The sequence below is a fragment of the Apiospora marii genome (genome assembly GCF_038362585.1).
Source record: "Apiospora marii strain CBS 49790 chromosome Unknown utg000001l_segment0_segment0, whole genome shotgun sequence".
NCBI classification, from domain to species: Eukaryota; Fungi; Ascomycota; class Sordariomycetes; order Amphisphaeriales; family Apiosporaceae; genus Apiospora; species Apiospora marii.
In genome coordinates, this window is record NW_027117372.1 from 1,767,271 (window position 1) to 1,785,166 (window position 17,896).

The 17,896-nt window shown below is 53.5% G+C and overlaps 6 protein-coding genes across 6 annotated transcripts; 4 read left to right on the forward strand and 2 right to left on the reverse strand.

Moving 5' to 3' along the window:
- Positions 1-109: 109 nt before the first annotated feature.
- On the forward strand, positions 110-1,648 carry PG985_000584 (uncharacterized protein; the record flags this gene model as incomplete). The annotated part of the gene is made up of 1 exon (XM_066820353.1): positions 110-1,648. One exon carries the CDS (start codon positions 110-112, stop codon positions 1,646-1,648), a length of 1,539 nt encoding a protein of 512 aa, XP_066691232.1.
- Positions 1,649-2,836: 1,188 nt separating this feature from the next.
- PG985_000585 (uncharacterized protein) lies at positions 2,837-4,228 on the forward strand (the record flags this gene model as incomplete). The annotated part of the gene is made up of 2 exons (XM_066820354.1): positions 2,837-2,923; positions 2,987-4,228. The coding sequence occupies 2 exons, from the start codon at positions 2,837-2,839 to the stop codon at positions 4,226-4,228; spliced, it is 1,329 nt and encodes a 442-aa protein (XP_066691233.1).
- A 2,531-nt stretch (positions 4,229-6,759) lies between these two features.
- PG985_000586 (uncharacterized protein) lies at positions 6,760-7,008 on the reverse strand (the record flags this gene model as incomplete). The annotated part of the gene is made up of 1 exon (XM_066820355.1): positions 6,760-7,008. One exon carries the CDS (start codon positions 7,006-7,008, stop codon positions 6,760-6,762), a length of 249 nt encoding a protein of 82 aa, XP_066691234.1.
- Positions 7,007-8,907, forward strand: PG985_000587 (WD40-repeat-containing domain protein; the record flags this gene model as incomplete). Its single annotated transcript, XM_066820356.1, has 3 exons — positions 7,007-7,302; positions 7,354-7,481; positions 7,535-8,907. 3 exons carry the CDS (start codon positions 7,007-7,009, stop codon positions 8,905-8,907), a joined length of 1,797 nt encoding a protein of 598 aa, XP_066691235.1.
- Positions 8,908-9,916: 1,009 nt separating this feature from the next.
- On the reverse strand, positions 9,917-11,731 carry PG985_000588 (uncharacterized protein; the record flags this gene model as incomplete). The annotated part of the gene is made up of 1 exon (XM_066820357.1): positions 9,917-11,731. The coding sequence occupies one exon, from the start codon at positions 11,729-11,731 to the stop codon at positions 9,917-9,919; it is 1,815 nt and encodes a 604-aa protein (XP_066691236.1).
- A 1,767-nt stretch (positions 11,732-13,498) lies between these two features.
- On the forward strand, positions 13,499-17,486 carry PG985_000589 (RecF/RecN/SMC protein; the record flags this gene model as incomplete). Its single annotated transcript, XM_066820358.1, has 4 exons — positions 13,499-13,529; positions 13,588-16,640; positions 16,706-17,383; positions 17,469-17,486. 4 exons carry the CDS (start codon positions 13,499-13,501, stop codon positions 17,484-17,486), a joined length of 3,780 nt encoding a protein of 1,259 aa, XP_066691237.1.
- Between the last annotated feature and the right edge of the window lie 410 nt (positions 17,487-17,896).

The window sequence follows — 17,896 nt, forward strand, 5'->3', positions numbered from 1 at the left end:
TCCTTGTAAGCTAGGCATCTGATACTAGACTGAATCGAAGTGGGACAACACCTCCAAGATCTCCGACTTGGGGGCTTGTATGGCGGAATCTTCAACACAGACACATAAGATGTCTGCACCAACCACGCCGCCCCTAGCACAGGGGCCAGCAACGCAGGCCGACGAAGCCCAACTGCCTAGCGGCCAGTGTCGATATATTCTGCTGAACCCGGAAATCAAAGGCCATCGATGCGCCTGTGTGGGATTCACTCTGAACCGCGCCCTCCCATCTGTGACATGCGAGTGTGGACACTTGTCGTGCTATCATATCAAAGAAGCTGAACAACCCGTGGACAAGACCCTCGTGGAACAGCTTTCGCATCGTATTCGGATCTTGGAAGAGCAACTCGACCGGGAGACTCAGGGTGGCCTCGGCAGTTCCCTGGGTGACACGCTCAAGCGGCTGGGCCAGCTTGAAGAGCAATTTGAAAAGAGCAAGGACGATATCGCCCATGAGAGCCGCGGTCTATACCGACAAATCTCTCGCGTCTGGCAAAGCGTAGATCAGCTGACACATCGCGAGGCGGCATTGAACGATCGAATGACCGATCATGACGGGCAACTCCTCGACCACGGTGCTGAGATTCAGAGAATTGGAGGCCGTCTCATGGAGACCGACGATGCAGCGATCGAGCTGGAGGAGCGAATCGATCGCTTGGAGGCTTCATATGAAAACGAAGACGACCGCTATTACCACAATCCAGACGGAGCGGCCCAAGGCCAATGCCCGATCAACACCATGTCCGTGGAAGCAGAAGAGCCTGATGCACACCCGGAGCCACTGGGCTCAAGTGCAGCCTCTGCCGCTTCGGATTACCGACCAAGCCGACAGCCCCCTGAGCAAACGTCTGCAGCACCGTGGACTGTTCACGTATCTTTGTTGCCGTCTTCATCACAGCCATTTCCGTTTGAGAAGGACACCACGGCATACAAGCGGTGCTTGTCACGGGGCCTTCACCAGATGATCGCCGTGCCAGGAACAGATAGTATCTCCTTCGTCACGACGGTGTCGAGAGCCTTTGGCGATCTCTTGAAGGGAAGAACATGGGTGCCCCTCCAAGCACGGCTTTGCGACGCAGAAAGCTTGCAGGGATTGCCCATGCTGCGTCCTCTCGACCCATCCCTTGTTGGCGAGAAATACGACATCGACTTCCTGCGCGCACACTGCGCCGTGTGCGGGCCCAACGGGAGGCTGGACTCACTATACATTGCCATGGCATCGGATACCATATCCTGGCACTTTCTGCGCCGGCAACCATGCTACCTGGAGGGGCTCGAAGACAGCTGGGCCTATGATGAGTACCTAGACCCGGATGATCGATTCGAGGACGGTGAAGAGAAAGGCCGACCTTCTGCCGGTGACATCTTGCCCACACTACCTACTCTCAAAAGGGCTGCCTCGGAGATGTCACGGACGCCGAGCTTCAGCTCCGGGTGGGGGGTATGGAATCCGAGGGGTCACGGCCCAAAGTTGCGCGAACCACCTGCATCGCGGTTCCGGTCGAGATACGCAGACGAGTGGAGACGGTCTAGGACTGGGCTTATACATACACGACGTCTCCCCTTAAAGGGGAACGGGCTAGAGTATTTGGAATTGGGCCAAGGGTAGAGGATAGATATCAGCTGGCGTTTTCTGGAAGCGGCGTAAAGATACCTGAAACGATGCCCCGTTTCGACGAGCTCTCCTCTTTTTTCCCTTCTTTTTCTTCATTTGGGAATATTTCGAACAAATCATATCAAATATAGGTGAGAGATAGGCAGGAAAATCAGGTACTAAGAAAAGAAGGAATTATCAATATCTGATATGTTCGACGTGTCAAAGGACCCGGTGAGACATGTCAATAAATCAGTGAGTTCGGCTGTAACATCCACGATTTCATGTGGAGGTACGTACGTAAAGAAGACACACATCTACTTACCATGGGAGAAAGTATGCATATTTCAGTGTCCTTTTGAGCCAGGTAAGGAGGGCACTGGTGACATGTCGTAGGGCCAGTCGATCAATCAATTCGATTGACGAAAACCGACATGAATGGTCTAATGGCGGAAGCTCCCGCTCACTTACATTCACTTAATATTGCTTACCTGATCCGTACCTGGGCAGTAGCAACCGTAGTCCAGCGAGTTAGTGCGCGCCAGCAGCGTATCAGCGAGTTAGCGAAATCGCTAGGTGGGGTTCAAGCAATCCCTGTGATTCGAATAGGCTGTTCTGCCGGGACCAGACTTGAATCCAGGGAAGTACCTAAAGCTTGGCTACGATGCGATAGAGATACGGATAAGGTGAGCTCTTCCTAGTTCAGTACATTCAATCCTCTTCGCCTAGGCCAGCATTGAAGATTGCTTCAGCCTTCCCTGATTTCCATACAACTTATCTGCATACTTTGTTTATTTTAACCTACCCAAACCCATCGACCGACCTGGCATTATCTTTGTCGCAGACTGCCATCCATCCACCCACTTGTTCAAGCTTCGGAAAGGCTCCAGACAAGCATTGTCCTGCCGAATCTACCCATTATTTACATATTCACCCAGCGTCACGCTGTTGCGCAACTCGCCAGCACCAAACCACTCAACTTGACGGGTTGTAGCGGAAATCCCAGCATGATATAGATCGCCGCAGATCACCGCGTTTAGAAACCACCTACCGCGCCAGCTGCATGCTACGTACGACCTTGTCTACACCCCGCGCCGTTTCCGCGCCTCGACCAGTCAGCGCAGCGCACCTTCCTACACATACAACCACCACGACTTTCCTTCGCCATAGTATTCCATAGGTCGCCAGAACCAAGTCGCAACAATGGACGCCATGGATCTGGATATGGAGATGGATGTGGACTTCGTTGCCGACGAGCCCATCACCGCCACTCAACCTCAAGACACTCCAGTAAGTACCAAGTCATGGCGCACCGTGACTGTCTCTACAGTTTTAACAGGAATGTGCATTTAGTCTCCTGGCGAAGTCGTTGATACATCTACTGCAAATGAATTACCGGAGTCGCAGACTTTGCTTCCCAACAAGATCCACATCCGTGGGCTCGACGTCCTCAATCAAGAAGAGGTGAAAGCATACGTTGCTGAACATTATCCCGACAGCAGGTTTGAAAGAATCGAATGGATTGACGATTCTTCGGCCAACTTGATATTTCCCTCCGAAGCTATTGCGCAAGGGGCACTGGTGGCTTTGGCGGCGGTTGAGATCGGCGATGTTACACAACTGCCTCTTCTGGAACTACTTCCTGCCAAGGTGTTTTCTAAAAGAACCGAGGTCGCGCTACAAATACGACTCGCTGTTGCCTCGGACAAAAAGCAAGTCGGAGCAGCTCAGAGAAGCCGGTTTTACCTCTTGAACCCCGAATATGATCCAGAAAACCGGAAGCGATATCGCGACCGAGACAGCGAGGGCTACAGGCGCCGCCCCAGGCGCCGCTCGTATGACGACGAGCAAAGGGAACATTATAGTGCCAACATGTACGATGATGACGCAGACGTACCTACTGCTCGCTCTGCGACTCCACAAACACGGCATCGACGCTCTCGCACACCCAACGAAGACAGCAATGAGCGTTACCAGAGGTCATACCGCGACAGCAACCGCTCCAAGGAGCTCTTCCCGGAGGGTACTAGCGGGAGAGGTGCTTCGCGGCGGGACCGGTCTGCGTCTCCTATGCGCGACCGCGACGACGACTTGGACATGCACGCTCGTTCAGCAGATGAAGCTGCCCGAAAGAACCGCCGAGGCGCTAGAGCCATTAAAGAGCGACTTTCCCGCGAGGATAAGAGCAAAGAACTCTTCCCCGAGAAAACCTTGTTCTCAGAGAGCAACCGACTGGAGGACGCAGATGCCACATCGTCATATTTGTCGAGTCGATTTGCTCTTCCGCTCTATGACAGCAAAGACGACGAGCCTAAGCCTCGAAGTAAGAGGCTGGAGGATAGGGTGACCGTCCCCAGCGGACGGCTCGCAGACAGGATCACCGATCCTTCAGCGAGATCCGGGATCAACATTCGGGGTTCCGCCAACCAGCGAGGATCCGACCAGGGTTTTGCGATTAAAGGCGCAAGCAAAACAGCCAAGGAGTTATTCCCAGACAAGTTTGGCAGCAGCAGCAACACCGGCAAAGAGCTATTTTCAGACAAGCTTGAGGGGAGGACACGGCGGCGGCAGAAAGCAGGCGATTTGTTTGACTAGGAGTATCCGTACAGGATGTGGTGGTGGTTCAGTAGAGAGCCCAAGGCATTTTTCAGCATGCCGTACCGCACAACCCCGGAGAACACGATCCCCTCTTATCTTCACGCGCAGTTTGGTAGTCTTGTGGTAGAATAATAAGAATTTAGCAGCGGTGCATTTAAGGCATGGCCAACAAGAAAATAAAAAACTCTAGGCTTGGCATCCGGATGAGAGGCAGGCGTTTTGTTTCCTTTTGCAGATTGGCTTAGTAGGGGCAAACCTTATCCCCAGTAGGGTAGCAGGTACTGGCATTGCCAGAAGCATCGGGGCCCAGGAATGCTAGGAGCATATAGCAAACGTTGTATACCCATGTGTCTACTCTTCATGGCTTATAAGCGAAACAACATATACTCTGAAAACGATGGCAGTGCTCGAGGACCCACATGAAAATGTGCACCGCTGAGAATGTTGCGAGTTTCATTGTTAAACAGCGGCACGACGAGTCGTCAAGGGGAGCAGGGAGCTATGCGGCCCAATCCGGGGCCGACCCGAAACAACGGCCGGCCAGGTGTGCGAAGAGCCGCGACGGGCCAGTAAAGACGTGCACAGGCGCGTGTAGGATTATCCCCCACAAACTAACAAACATCAGACCATGGATGATAAATAAACAACACCAAAAGCGGCGCGACAGCTTCATCACATACGCGGGACACACACGTCACTTGCTAGTCGGGTGGAGACCCGTTTCTTTCAATAGAGCTTCCAGGGAGGGACAGAGGCCCCGTTTCTCAAGACATATATCAGATAGGCTCATAGAGATATTACTTTGGTAGGCGCCTAGTCTAGTGCTTTTGGCTGCTTAGAGGTTACCCTATGCGTGCACTTCCACTGTCCAACCAAATAAGCTATGAAGGCTGTTATAGTCGTATTACAAGAGATATAGGGCAACAGCAGCAGATGCAGGTCTCACGAATATGCGGTATACCAACGACTGAGAGAAAGCCCAGCATGTGTGTAAGTAGAGATGCACGTGTGCATTAGTCACGCGCATTCGTACACTATAAACATGCCGGGACGGGGCCAATGAGAGACCCCCAGCCACTGGATATAATCCAGGCGAATGGCAAGGGAGGCAGGGCAGGTAATCCGCGAGAATGAGACCCCATAAGGCCCTATGACGCGCCCAAGCTCCCCCCAACCACCTGAAGGGAGACACACATTGCTTGCCGACGCGTTATGTTCTAATTACGTGCTTTGTATCCGACGTTGATGCATAGGTAGGTACCTACCTTGCACGGGGTTTGCCCACAGGCTGGACGTTGTTCGACAATCACTCAAATGCCTAGCATCACAAAGGGAAAATGCCAGCCATGGTAAACAAGACTGCAATCAGCAATCTGGCAAGGGCATTGGAACACACACACACACCATCTGCAAGCAATTCGATTCTTGTTGTGAAAAATGAAAAATGAAAATTAGACTGGCTGATACATTGCAAAAGATGCAACGCCATGAGATCGTATGGGAAAAAGCAACACCTGAACACCTGAGCACCTGAGGTCTCCATTAAGGGGAGGGGGGATAAACAGTGATAGTGTGTCTGGCTTAACAGAAACCAATAACAAGGACGAGACAGGCGCGTCGCGGTAGAGGGGACGGCGCATTGAACGTATGTGGTCGTTGGAGGGGGGAAGAGGAGACAGCCTTTTGGCTCAGGTCGATGTACCTCTGTTTCCCTGTTGGGCTAATGGGGGTGCACCGTGCCCGCGCTCCCGCGACTGCCCATTGTCATTTGATTGGGTGGAATGCACTAGAGCAACAGCCCGAATGTGAGGGAGAAAGAAAAAGGGCAGCAGTGGCAGCGGCGGCAGTAACAGCAGCAGCAGCAGTTGCAAGCACGCCAGCAACAGGCAACCTAGCGCTCCTCCAGCCGTGAACCTGGGAAACTCACCTCCATCACTCGAGCCGCCATCTCCAAGTCCAAGCATCCATTCAACCTTCATACGCCAAACCCAACCTCAACCTCACCTCGCAAATCTTCTTTCTCCCACCCCTCCCGCTCTTTTTTTTTATTTTATTTTCCTGCTTCTCTCCGCCCCCGTATCTGTCGTTGTTGCAGATCATCCTGTATGCCACACCCAAGCCGAATCCTACGTTACGCACCTATTTCCGCCTTGAAACATTGCAGACCTGGTCAACTTTCATTTCCATAGCGACACCATTCTCCACCGAACAACAATAGCAGTATTGACCGTCGACGACCTACCCATCCACTCCGACAGCAACCAGCTTACCATTAGCGACCTGTCGATAGACCCTGGTGTCAATTGCGTGCGTCGCAGTCGTCATCGTTCCGTTCAAAAGTCGAACATCGCATCATTCGCAACAAACCAATCCCCGTCAATTCCAAGGAGCATGCGATCGAACATCCGCCAGTAGGAGGGGCATCTTCGATTAGGAAAGCCGGCAAGAGCAACACAGACAATAGAGACGTACGAAGGTGATCCTAAAATCTGGGACTGCATACCGATTGCCAGCCACTCCGCAACTCCTCAACCCTCGAGGCGCTTCACATTATACTCACCTCGACCCGATAAGCGCCACCCTAAATCGATTTCATCAACGCTATTGCCAAGCGCCTTGCCCCAAGGGACCTGCGTTGCTCCACCAACATCGACACGTTCGCATCCCACAACATCGTCATCAGCACCACAACTGTCCCGTGCCGATTTAGCCCGAGTGCGCTTCCATTTGAGTGGCGAATTGAACATGCCGTTAGATTCGGAGTTGGCGGCGGCCATGACGGCGCTGCCAGCAAAGCGATCAGTTCACGACACACACAGCCCCGCGCGAGCTACGCCTGCGCGGATGTCGACGCCGCCTCCTCCTTGTGAGCGCGGTCGCTTGGAAGCAAAGCCAAACGGGGATATCGTAAATACGAGATCCTCTCGACACATGCGTCGCGATGGGAGTATTAGCAATATAGACCCAGAGATCTTGTCAAGGGCACTGTCAAGAGAACTTTCGGCCGACCGAAGGGACAGCGCACCTGCTGCTAGCCCGAGCAGGAAGCGGCAAAGGATCAATGGCGACAGGTTGGTTAATATCTAATGAGGAACCATGTAGCAGGGCTGATCCAGTTCCAGATTCATCCCCTCAAGATCAGGGCAGGACTTGCAAGCGAGCTTCAGTCTGCTCCATGACGAAGGCTCTCCCGCGACGCCCTCGAGGCAAAAGAAGCGCACCCCACACGGCGAGCTTCATTTCCAAAGGAGTAAGTGAAATCTTCTTGTGGCGTGAATCTTTCATGATGCTGACATCTACCAGCGGAGGAAGCCAACCGGACATTTTCTACTTTGCTGAGGTCGGAGTTGTTCGAGAACACGATACCTCAGGCACCCCCATCCACAATATCTCCAGAGGGCAACCATGGTGCCGCCAACCACTCGACACGAGTACACGACCCTACAAGGTCCCACACACCGCCTAATGTCCCTCCCCCATCTCTACCTTCTACATTCACCCCTTCTACGCCACACAAGAATTTATTCTCATACATGTCACCCCGGCATCACACTAATATCGCCGGCCACCCCACGCCTTCCCGTACGCCTCAAAGTCGGCATGGTCCCAACATGGATACCAGGTCCGAAATTTACAGTTTATCACCAGTCCGCTTTGGTAGCCAACAGATGCTTCTCAGCCCTCGGCGTCAGCCTCGCGCCGTATCCAAAGTCCCGTACAAGGTTCTAGATGCACCCGATCTAGCCGACGACTTTTATTTGAATCTGGTGGATTGGGGAAGTGCAAACGTCCTTGGTGTGGGACTAGGCTCCAGTGTATACATGTGGAACGCCCAGACGAGCAGAGTCAACAAGCTCTGCACGTTAGAAGATGACACGGTTACCAGCGTGTCGTGGATCCAGAAGGGTACACATCTTGCTATCGGCACAGGCAAGGGCTTGGTCCAGATTTGGGATGCTGAGAAGACGAGGAGGTTAAGAACCATGACTGGACACACTGCCCGTGTTGGTTCTTTGGCCTGGAATTCTCATGTTCTGACGTCAGGATCAAGGGACCGCTTAATATATCACCGCGATGTCCGAGCGCCCGACCAATGGATGAAGAAGCTTGTTGGCCACAAACAGGAGGTCTGTGGGCTGAAGTGGAACTGCGACGATGGGCAGCTTGCCAGCGGTGGAAATGACAACAAGCTCATGGTCTGGGACAAGCTCACAGATACGCCGTTATGGAAATTCTCTGACCACACGGCCGCAGTCAAGGCGATTGCCTGGTCGCCACATCAGAGGGGCCTTCTTGCATCTGGCGGCGGTACCGCAGACAGGAGGATAATATTCCATGACACGGCACGAGGGACCGTTATCAACGAAATCGACACGGGCAGCCAGGTGTGCAACATTGCATGGTCCAAGAACTCGAACGAGATCGTCTCGACCCACGGCTACAGTCAAAACCAAATCGTTGTCTGGAAATACCCTTCTATGACACAGGTTGTGAGTCTGACGGGCCACACTTATCGTGTGCTATACTTGGCGATGAGCCCAGACGGCCGCACAGTGGTCACCGGAGCCGGAGATGAGACATTACGATTCTGGTCCATATTCGGCAGGAGGCCAGGTGCCAGGGACGAGAACGACAACGGCGGAGGACGACTAGCCGACTGGGGCGTAATCCGATGAAAGGATGTCGACCACCAACTCCCAACTCCTCATGTTTACGAACGAAAGCTCGACTCAGAACACCACTGTGCTTATAATGAAACGGACACCACTCAAATCCGTGGTTACGACTGGACGGTCCATGTTGACGAATTTCACAAGGAATACCCCGAGGGCTCGGTTGCATTTATTGGCGTTTAGGTATGGATCTGGCTTTTGAGCACGCGCCATGGCAATGGCATGGCATGAATGGAATGGCGTCTTCCATTTGCAGGGCACCGAGATTCATCTGGCTAGCAAGGCTTGCAAGGCAGCTCATGGTTTCAGTGCTCGTCTTCAAACACGGGTGGGAAAACAGCAAGAATAAGGGGAAGAGCCCCTTTATGACCAAAGAGCATGTGCTGAGAGGGGGGAAACACCCTGTTGTATGCCAGATAGGGTAGACAACTGTGGTTGTACAATATTAGTGGACGCCAGTGGCACTTGCGAGCCACATATGAACGCCAGCTCTCGTAGCAAATATAGATACGAAAGTACAGCGCATTGACTACCTCCAGACTAATAGCGATCATGATATTTATTGTTCTGCATGGCCTCCATGAAAAGGGTGGGGTGTATTGTGTGAATTTGGGATTAATAAAGGGTTGGGTGTAATTTGCAGGGGTATCGATTTGAGAAACAAAACGCCCGTTCCTCTCTCTCATGTACGGAATCACCTACTTCCCATCTACCAATCTTCTCTACCGCCGAGGGAAATACTCCTATGTTACTGTGTTGTGGCCTGACCAGAAAACGCCCGGTAGTTACAAGATAATCCATCCTAATGCTATTGGCGGAACCTACCACAATCCACAACCAGACAAAATGCACATAAAGCTACGTACAAAGAAACCAGAAAGACCCAAAACATGCCTCCCGATTACGGTGGGAAAGGGACAGTCCGTGTGTCTTAACGCCAACGCCGCGCAGCCAACCAAAGAGTACCTAGAGAAAGTGTGTGTGTGTTTTGTGTAATTCGTAGTCATGTCCATCACTCGGTAGATTGGTTACTTGTGGCATGAGACTTTCGCTCTCTCGCCACATCTCTGGTGCCCGAGTCGGTGTCGACGGCGGTCGAGGTCACATCATATTCCCGCACCCCATCTGGGGATTGGGGCTTCTCGTCATTCAGCATGGGGATCTCGTCCACATCCATCGACCTGGCGGTGGCGGGGTCGACGGCGCGGATGGTGCCCTCCTTGGCGGCGCGGTCCTCCTCCCGGAACGCGGCGGCCGCGGCGTCGAGGGGCGCCGGCTTACCGTCAGGCATGGGCGTCAGGAGCGGGGACTGGAGCATGAGCTCGGGGCTCGTCTGCCACTTCTGGACCTCGGCCTTCATGTTCTCGAGCTCCTTCTGGAAGCGTTTGCCGAACACGTCAATGTAGAAGGTGGAGCCGTTGTAGATGCTCCACGAGAAGACCACGACCAGGAAGGCCCCCGACGCCCAGCGGTTGTTGAACCACAGCGAGCACGGGAGCATCGTCAGCACGGCGTAGCTGTATTGGACGAACATGAAGGCCGGCTCCTGCAGCGCGTCGGGCAGCGACAGGACAATCTTGCCGATCCACGTCTTGGCGTAGGATTTCCGGAGCCAGGTGTAAGAGGTCGGCCGGCCGGCCGCGATCTTTTCCCGGCGGCGCACCGTGATGAGGAAGTAGTACGACAGCTGCCAGATCAGGTACGGGACGGTGCTCCACGCCAGCATTGACAGAATGTTTGCGTACGCAGTTGCCGACCCGGTCGGGGCCGTCTTGACGACGTATATAGCGGGGAATTTGGCTTGTTGCAGCTCTGGCGAAATCAGATGCACGATGCAATGCAGCGTAGCACACGGCATGATGTGTATGAAGAGGGACGTGACCTTGTCGAAGCTGTGAAACACAAGCGAGTTCCGCCACAGTATAATGGCGACAGCGTTGTTGCCGAAGGCAAGACAGTAGGCAGCGGTGAAGAGGCGCTTGGACGAAGGAAACACCCAGAGGCTGAAGAGGAGCAGGAAGTTGACGAAGTAGCAGAGATCCGCGAGGAAGTAGTGGTAGCCGCGTCGGTGGTACGTGAAGAAACGGATCGGCATGAAATAGAGTAGCTGCGCCGTGTACCAGAGGTGGAAATACTCGGGGTAACCGCCGATCAGGTATCCACTGATGAAGATGTTCATGACGGCGCATACGAAGGAGACCTTCTCGCGGAGTGTGATGACTTTGGTGTCGTTCCATTGGTTGCCGAGCTTCTCCACGCTCTTCTTCATCTGCGAGCGATAGCGTTCGAGTTGCTCGTCCGCCGAAGGCACACGTCGCCGCCATTCTTCCACCATGCGCTCTTTGGCCCCTTGGCTCCTGGACTTGAGGGCAGCGCGCGACTTGCGCACCTTCTCTCTCTGCGCGGAAATGCCCCGCTGTATCTTCTCGATCTGCGCCGGCAGAGCGAAGTTGTCCAGCAGGTCGAGGACGGTCAGGCGATCCAAGGGAGGGATAGCATCCCAGTCCTCCTGATAAGAGCTACTGGCCGAAAAGGACCCGTTTCTCGACAAGCGCGGGCTCTTCTGGGGCCCAAGGATAGGGGTATCACCAAGGGCGGGCTCTGATGATGGCGAGGTGCCGAGCGGCGGCGTGCCAGCTCCATCGGATGTTGCAGCTGTTTCGCCCTCGGTGAGGCCGCCATCCGATGTCGCGCCCAGTATGGGCATGGGGACGCTCCCCATTTCAGCCATCTCTGCTATAGTACGGTAAGGGTATTGCTCGAGGTCGTGGCGGAATGAGACTCGACGCAGAGCGTTTGCTCCCCTGAGGACAATCTTGTCAGCCATGTGTGCGCAAGAGAACTTCAACTTCGATGCAATCCCAGCGGAAACGTATAGATAGGCATCTGAACAAAAGGCGCCGAAATTGAGTTTGGGGATTGGGGATACTCACGATCGCTGCTGGGAGGGGTATCTGGATCTTTAAGGGTCAAGACAGACGCTAGGCAAGTGGATGGATTTCCCCAAAAGAAAATGCAGTCTGTACTGCAGCTATGAGGAGGATTTGCGTATATAGTTGCTGTGAATGCGTCGCGAACCTGCTTGGGTATGCGTCGGTCTGCCGAGTACCTAGGGTGGTTGCGTGCTGAGCTTGTGACCCGGTTGGATAGCAAAGGGCCGACACGTGTGACTACCTACTGAGTAGCGCACGGCGTCGATAGTGCAGTTGTTGAGGTGTGGCGGCAGATTATCCTTTGTATTCGGCGAAGCTTGGTGAAGGGACGAGGCCTTGCTGCCGTCCTCTAGACGATTGCGGCTCAGGATCGTGTTGTGTTGCCGGCCTGTAATTGGCCGAGGCCGTTGTGGAATCGAACTGACGCCTACTGGTACAGCTCCGTACAGGCTGCAAAGACAGGGTAAATCGGGCTTCTGACTAAAGTAGGGGCTTCAGTAGGCCTCCCGTCAAGGAATGCGCAGGTCTTAAATAAACCGGGTTCGATGCGAGAATGCCAGTGGGATGGCCTCAGGTATGTATGATGTAGGTATTGATGTATTAATGTGACTAGGTAAAGTAAGTTGCAGGCCTGTCTGTGCTTGGGAAAACACGTTAATAGAAACACCACCCTGTTGGCAATTATTGGGAGTGCATGTGTGGTATTTATTGCTCCTGCCCTGGGCCCTCAGATGACGATAGCGAGCCGGTTGCATGAGATCGCATGTTGGGATTTCCAGAAAACTTGGCCTGTGGTCGAGGGGATTCAAGGACCCGGTGTTGTGCTCCAGAAAGGGTGACGTCTGACCCTGCAGTACCTGCGCAACCAGAGGCCCAGAGCGAGCCACCTATCGCTTCAGCTATCACCGCTCCATGTGCGTGCATGTACTAGGTTACCCTGTGGAAAGTACAATCCATCACCACCTACGTAAGGAGAGGAGGGATGTAGGTACGAGGCAGCCACGCTTGGCTTCCCCATAGTGGAGCGTAGGTAGATCTGAACTCGTCAATCAATTCGATGTCACTTCCACCTTGGGCACGCCGCAACGCCTGTACCCTGCGCCTGTCGAATACTGGCTTTGCGCCCCGTATCAGACGGACCTCTCCTAGCCTGGCGCTCCTGAACGGGCCGGTAGCTGCCTTCCAACTGGCAAAGCTCTTATTGACAGGCAACGCGTCCCCGATCAGATTGTACCTTCCACGCGTTGTGAAAGTTCCCCGACCGCGTGCTTTTATGCATTCGGGGTCAATTAATTCAATGTTCCAGGCTGAGCTACCCAGTAGGTCCAGCCAAGCAGGTCGTTAGTAGCATTACCTCGCGATACTGCTACCTCACCGAGCAACAGGAACCTGCAAAGCTTACCCACGATTGTAAAAATTACCAACCGATCACTTTTCCGGTGTCGTTTGTATAGAATCTACCCATTGCCCGCGCCTCTAATTGAATTCGTACGCGAGACCTGAAATGTCCTTACCGGGAGGACCTTGAACACCGCACGCCCGCGACTACAACCAACTCCCCACCTTAAACCTTTAGGCGCGTTGTCGCAAAACGTCGCGCGTCCTTACGATCCTCCCAAACCGACATCCAGCAGCAGTGTCGCAGGCACAGTGCATTCAAGATGGGGAAGCTCATACGCCTTGAGCTCTTCAGTACGTCTCCGCCACCATGCTCCCTCCCGTTGCCGTCGCTCAAGCTGACTTGAAATAGACTTCAAGTCCTATAAAGGACACCACATCCTGCTATTCGGCGACTCCTACTTCACGTCCATCATCGGCCCCAATGGATCAGGCAAATCCAATTCTATGGATGCTATATCCTTCGTCCTGGGTATAAAGTCATCGCATCTACGTTCCTCACATCTCAAGGATCTGGTCTACCGTGGCCGCGTGCTTAAAACGTCCAAGATCAACGATGATGGCTCCGCCGATGCTCCCGCCACCAACGGCCACACAAACGGAGATGCAAATGGCGACTCGCAAGACTCGCAGCGGCCCGGCCGCGGCGACCCGAAGACGGCTTGGGTCATGGCTGTGTACGAGGACGATGCGGGCGACGAGCAACGATGGAAGCGCTCCATCACAGCTTCCGGCTCCAGCGAGTACCGCATCAATGATCGCGTCGTTACCGCCCAACAATACAACGACTCATTGGAGTCTGAAAACATCCTGATCAAGGCGCGCAACTTTCTTGTGTTCCAGGGAGATGTCGAGGCGATTGCTGGCCAGTCTCCCCAGGATCTCACGCGCCTCATCGAGCAAATATCGGGCAGTCTAGACTACAAAGCCGAATACGAAGAGCTGCAAGCCAATGCCGAAAAGACTGGCGAGGAGTCCAATTTCCACCTCCAACGCCGCCGCGGCATCAACTCGGAGCTCAAGCAGTACCAGGAGCAGAAAAAGGAGGCCGACAACTTCCAGAGCAAGACTGAAGAACGCAATGCCGCCATAGTGACGCACATCCTGTGGAAGCTCTACCGGTTCCAGCGCGTTATGGATGAGTCCAGTGCTAAGATCCAGGAACATCAAGAGAACCTGAAGGAGTTCCGCCGGAACGTCGAGGCCTTCGAAAAGAAACTCGAGAATGCCCGTAGAGGACAGGTGGAAGCAGCTAAGGAGGTGAACAAGGTTGAGCGACAGATCAAGAAACATGAGAGGGACCTCGAAGAGAAAGAATCGAGCCTTGTTCCCATTGACGCCAAAATCCAGCAAACTCAACAAGAGGCGGAGAAGCTCCGTAAGCGAGTCGAATCGGTGAGCAAGGAGCGCGAGGAACAGGCTGCCGCCATCGCCAAGATCGAGAAAGACCTTGGCATCGCCCAAAAAGCCCAGAAGCAGTATGAGGACCAGTGGCAGGAGACAATGAAGAACCAAGGCCGGGCATTGAGCGACGCGGACCGCAAGGAATACAACACCCTCCGCGCGCAGGCCATGGCCAAGTCTTCTGAGAACCAGGCCAAGCTGGAGAACTTAATCCGCCAGCTGAAAACGGACGAGGTTACAGTGAATAGTCTGAAGGGCAAGGTTGATACCTACCAGGCTGGCGTGGAGAAGCTCGAGAACGATGTTGCTACGACCAAGGAGCGTCGGGATCATATGCAGGCTACGGCGAAGCAACTCTCGACGGATATCGACGCCAAGAAAAAGGAGTTCAACTCGATCCAGTCCGAGCGAGTGAGAACGAACCAGCGAAGAACGGAGCTTGACGAAAAACTGCAGGACGTGCTCAAAAAGATCGACGAAGCCAATGCCGGTATCCGCCAGAGCAATAAGGAGGCTAGGATGAAGGAGATGGTGACCGAGCTCAAGCGGATGTACCCAGGCGTCAAGGGTCGCGTCGGCGATTTGTGCAAACCCAAGCAGAAGAAATACGACGAGGCTGTCATCACGGCCCTCGGAATGCACTTTGACTCTGTCATTGTCGACACGACGGATACTGGCCGCGAATGTGTAACGTATCTCAAGACCAAACGTTTCTTCCCACTGACCTTCATACCGCTGGACAATGTCAAAGTTCGCACTATCAATCCTGCAGTCAAGGGTCACCCCGGCTCGCGCTTGACCATCGACACTATCGACTTCGACTCTTCCCTCGAGCGTGCCATGTCTCACGCCTGTGGCGACTCTGTTGTTTGCGACGACCTGAAGGTTGCGAGCGAGATATGCTACACTCGAAAGATCCACGTGAAAGCTGTGACGCTCCAGGGCGCTGTTGTTCACAAGTCCGGTAACATGACAGGTGGTCGTGTTGATTACTCCAAGGGCAAGCGACGCTTCGAGGACCATGATGTCCAGAACCTGTACAAAATGGCCGACAAGTACAAAGAGGAAATCGAAAAGTTACCTAAGACTGACCGTCGTGGCTCGGCTGAGGAGAACCTGCAGCTCCAGCTCTCGGATCTTGAACAGCAGTTTACTTATGCCCGGCAAGAACTGCAGGCTTTCGAGAAGAATCTGAGCAGCAAAAAGGCAGAACTGGATAGCTGCAAGCGCCAGCTTAAGGAGTGGCAGCCCAAGTACAAGGAAGAGGACAACAAGCTTCAGAAGACGCGGGCGTCGGTTGAAAAGTTCGAATCTGCGATTGCTCAGGTCCAAGATAAGATCTTCGCGGACTTCTGTAAAAGGCTTGGCTATAGCGACATCCGCGCGTACGAGGCTCAACAGGGCAGTCTGGAGCAGGAGGCTGAGGAGAAGCGCAAGCAGTTCGAGGTCCAAAAGTCGCGGCTTAACACCAGCCTTAATTGGGAGATCTCCAAGCACGCCGACACGGAAAGAAGAGTCCAGCAGATGCAAGACAGGCTAAAGCGGATCCAAAAAGACATCCAGACCTACGAAGCAGAGAAGGCAGCGATCGAGGAGTCCATGGGCGCCGATCAAGATACCCTCGAAGCGTTGCAGGAAGAGCTCGAAACTCGAAAGGCCGAATACGCTAAGCGGACAGAAAAGGTTAACGACGCCAAGTCAGAGGTCCAGAAGCGGAGCAAGGATATTGAAAGCAGGCAAAAAGCCATCAATGATCTGGAGCGTGACGTTCAGACCAACAGCGAAAGCAAGAACACATTGCTGAAACGCTGTAGACTGGAGCAGATCAACATCCCGCTTGCTGAAGGTAGCCTGGATAGTCTGCCTAACACCGCCAATGTCTTGCATGACGAGGATGAGGACGCTATGGATGTGGACGAAGCCGACGAGACTATGGAAGAAGCTATGAATGATTATGGCATTGAGATCGACTTTGAGAGCCTGGATGAAGAGCTCCGAGATGTAAGTTGATATGCCCTGCCGCCTCTTCCCCTCTTGAACCAACCAGTACTAACTAACTCCCACAGCCCGATGACGAAAGCATTGAAGAAAAGCTGCAAGAAAAGATTTCTTCGTTGACGTCCGAGTTGGAGAAGCTCAACCCCAACATGCGTGCCATGGAACGATTAGAGGCCGTCGAGACCCGTCTCAAGTCTATTGAGCAAGAGTGGGAAGCGTCCAAGGCCGCACACAAGGTCGCCAAAGACGCATTCGACGCAGTCAAGGCGAAGCGTTACGAGCTGTTCAACAAGGCCTTCAAACACATCTCGGAGCAGATCTCCCAAGTGTACAAGGACCTGACACGTTCGGACGCCTACCCGCTGGGTGGCCAGGCCTATCTTGATATGGAGGAGGATAACGACGCCCCATATCTCTCGGGTATCAAGTACCATGCCATGCCGCCGCTCAAGCGCTTCCGCGACATGGAGCACCTGTCTGGCGGCGAGAAGACCATGGCCGCCTTGGCCCTCTTATTCGCCATCCATAGCTACCAGCCGAGTCCTTTCTTCGTCCTCGACGAGGTTGACGCCGCCCTGGACAATGCCAACGTCGAGAAGATCAAGAACTACATCCGAACCCATGCCGGCCCCGGCATGCAGTTCATCGTCATCAGTCTCAAGACGGGTCTGTTCCAGGACAGCGAGAGTTTGGTCGGCGTCTATCGTGACCAAGAAGTGAATAGCTCGCGCACATTAACCCTTGATGTAAGTTCCATTCCTAAACCTCCCCTTGGCATATATTGCTATTTTCAACGGCATCGGTATACTGACTCAGCTTCCCGCCTTGTAGTTGCGCAAATACACATGAGTGAAGAATGGAGATGGCGGCAGTTAGGGAGTAATGGCTCATTTCGGTGGTGTGGACAGTCCATGAGAGCTACCTCCCCTTTTCCATAATGAGAGTGGAGTATGAGTATATTATTGTTTTCAAGTTGCTCTTTCTTTCGCTGTATACAATGACTAGACCCATTCCCAAGGCATTGTATTGTTGGCATGTTTTATGTGGCATGGAATTGTATGATAACCAATTGGCCACCGTCGATTGCATTACAGTTGGACGTGGCACCGCTCAAATGACACTTTCATGATGCCTGATATTCTTTTAGGGTATCTCGATCTACGTTGAGTCTTTGCCGTCGTCATCATCTGAGAATGCGCCGTCGTGTCCAAATCCAATAAATGTATATACCAAGCCGTGTTGAAAAAGAGGAAACGCCA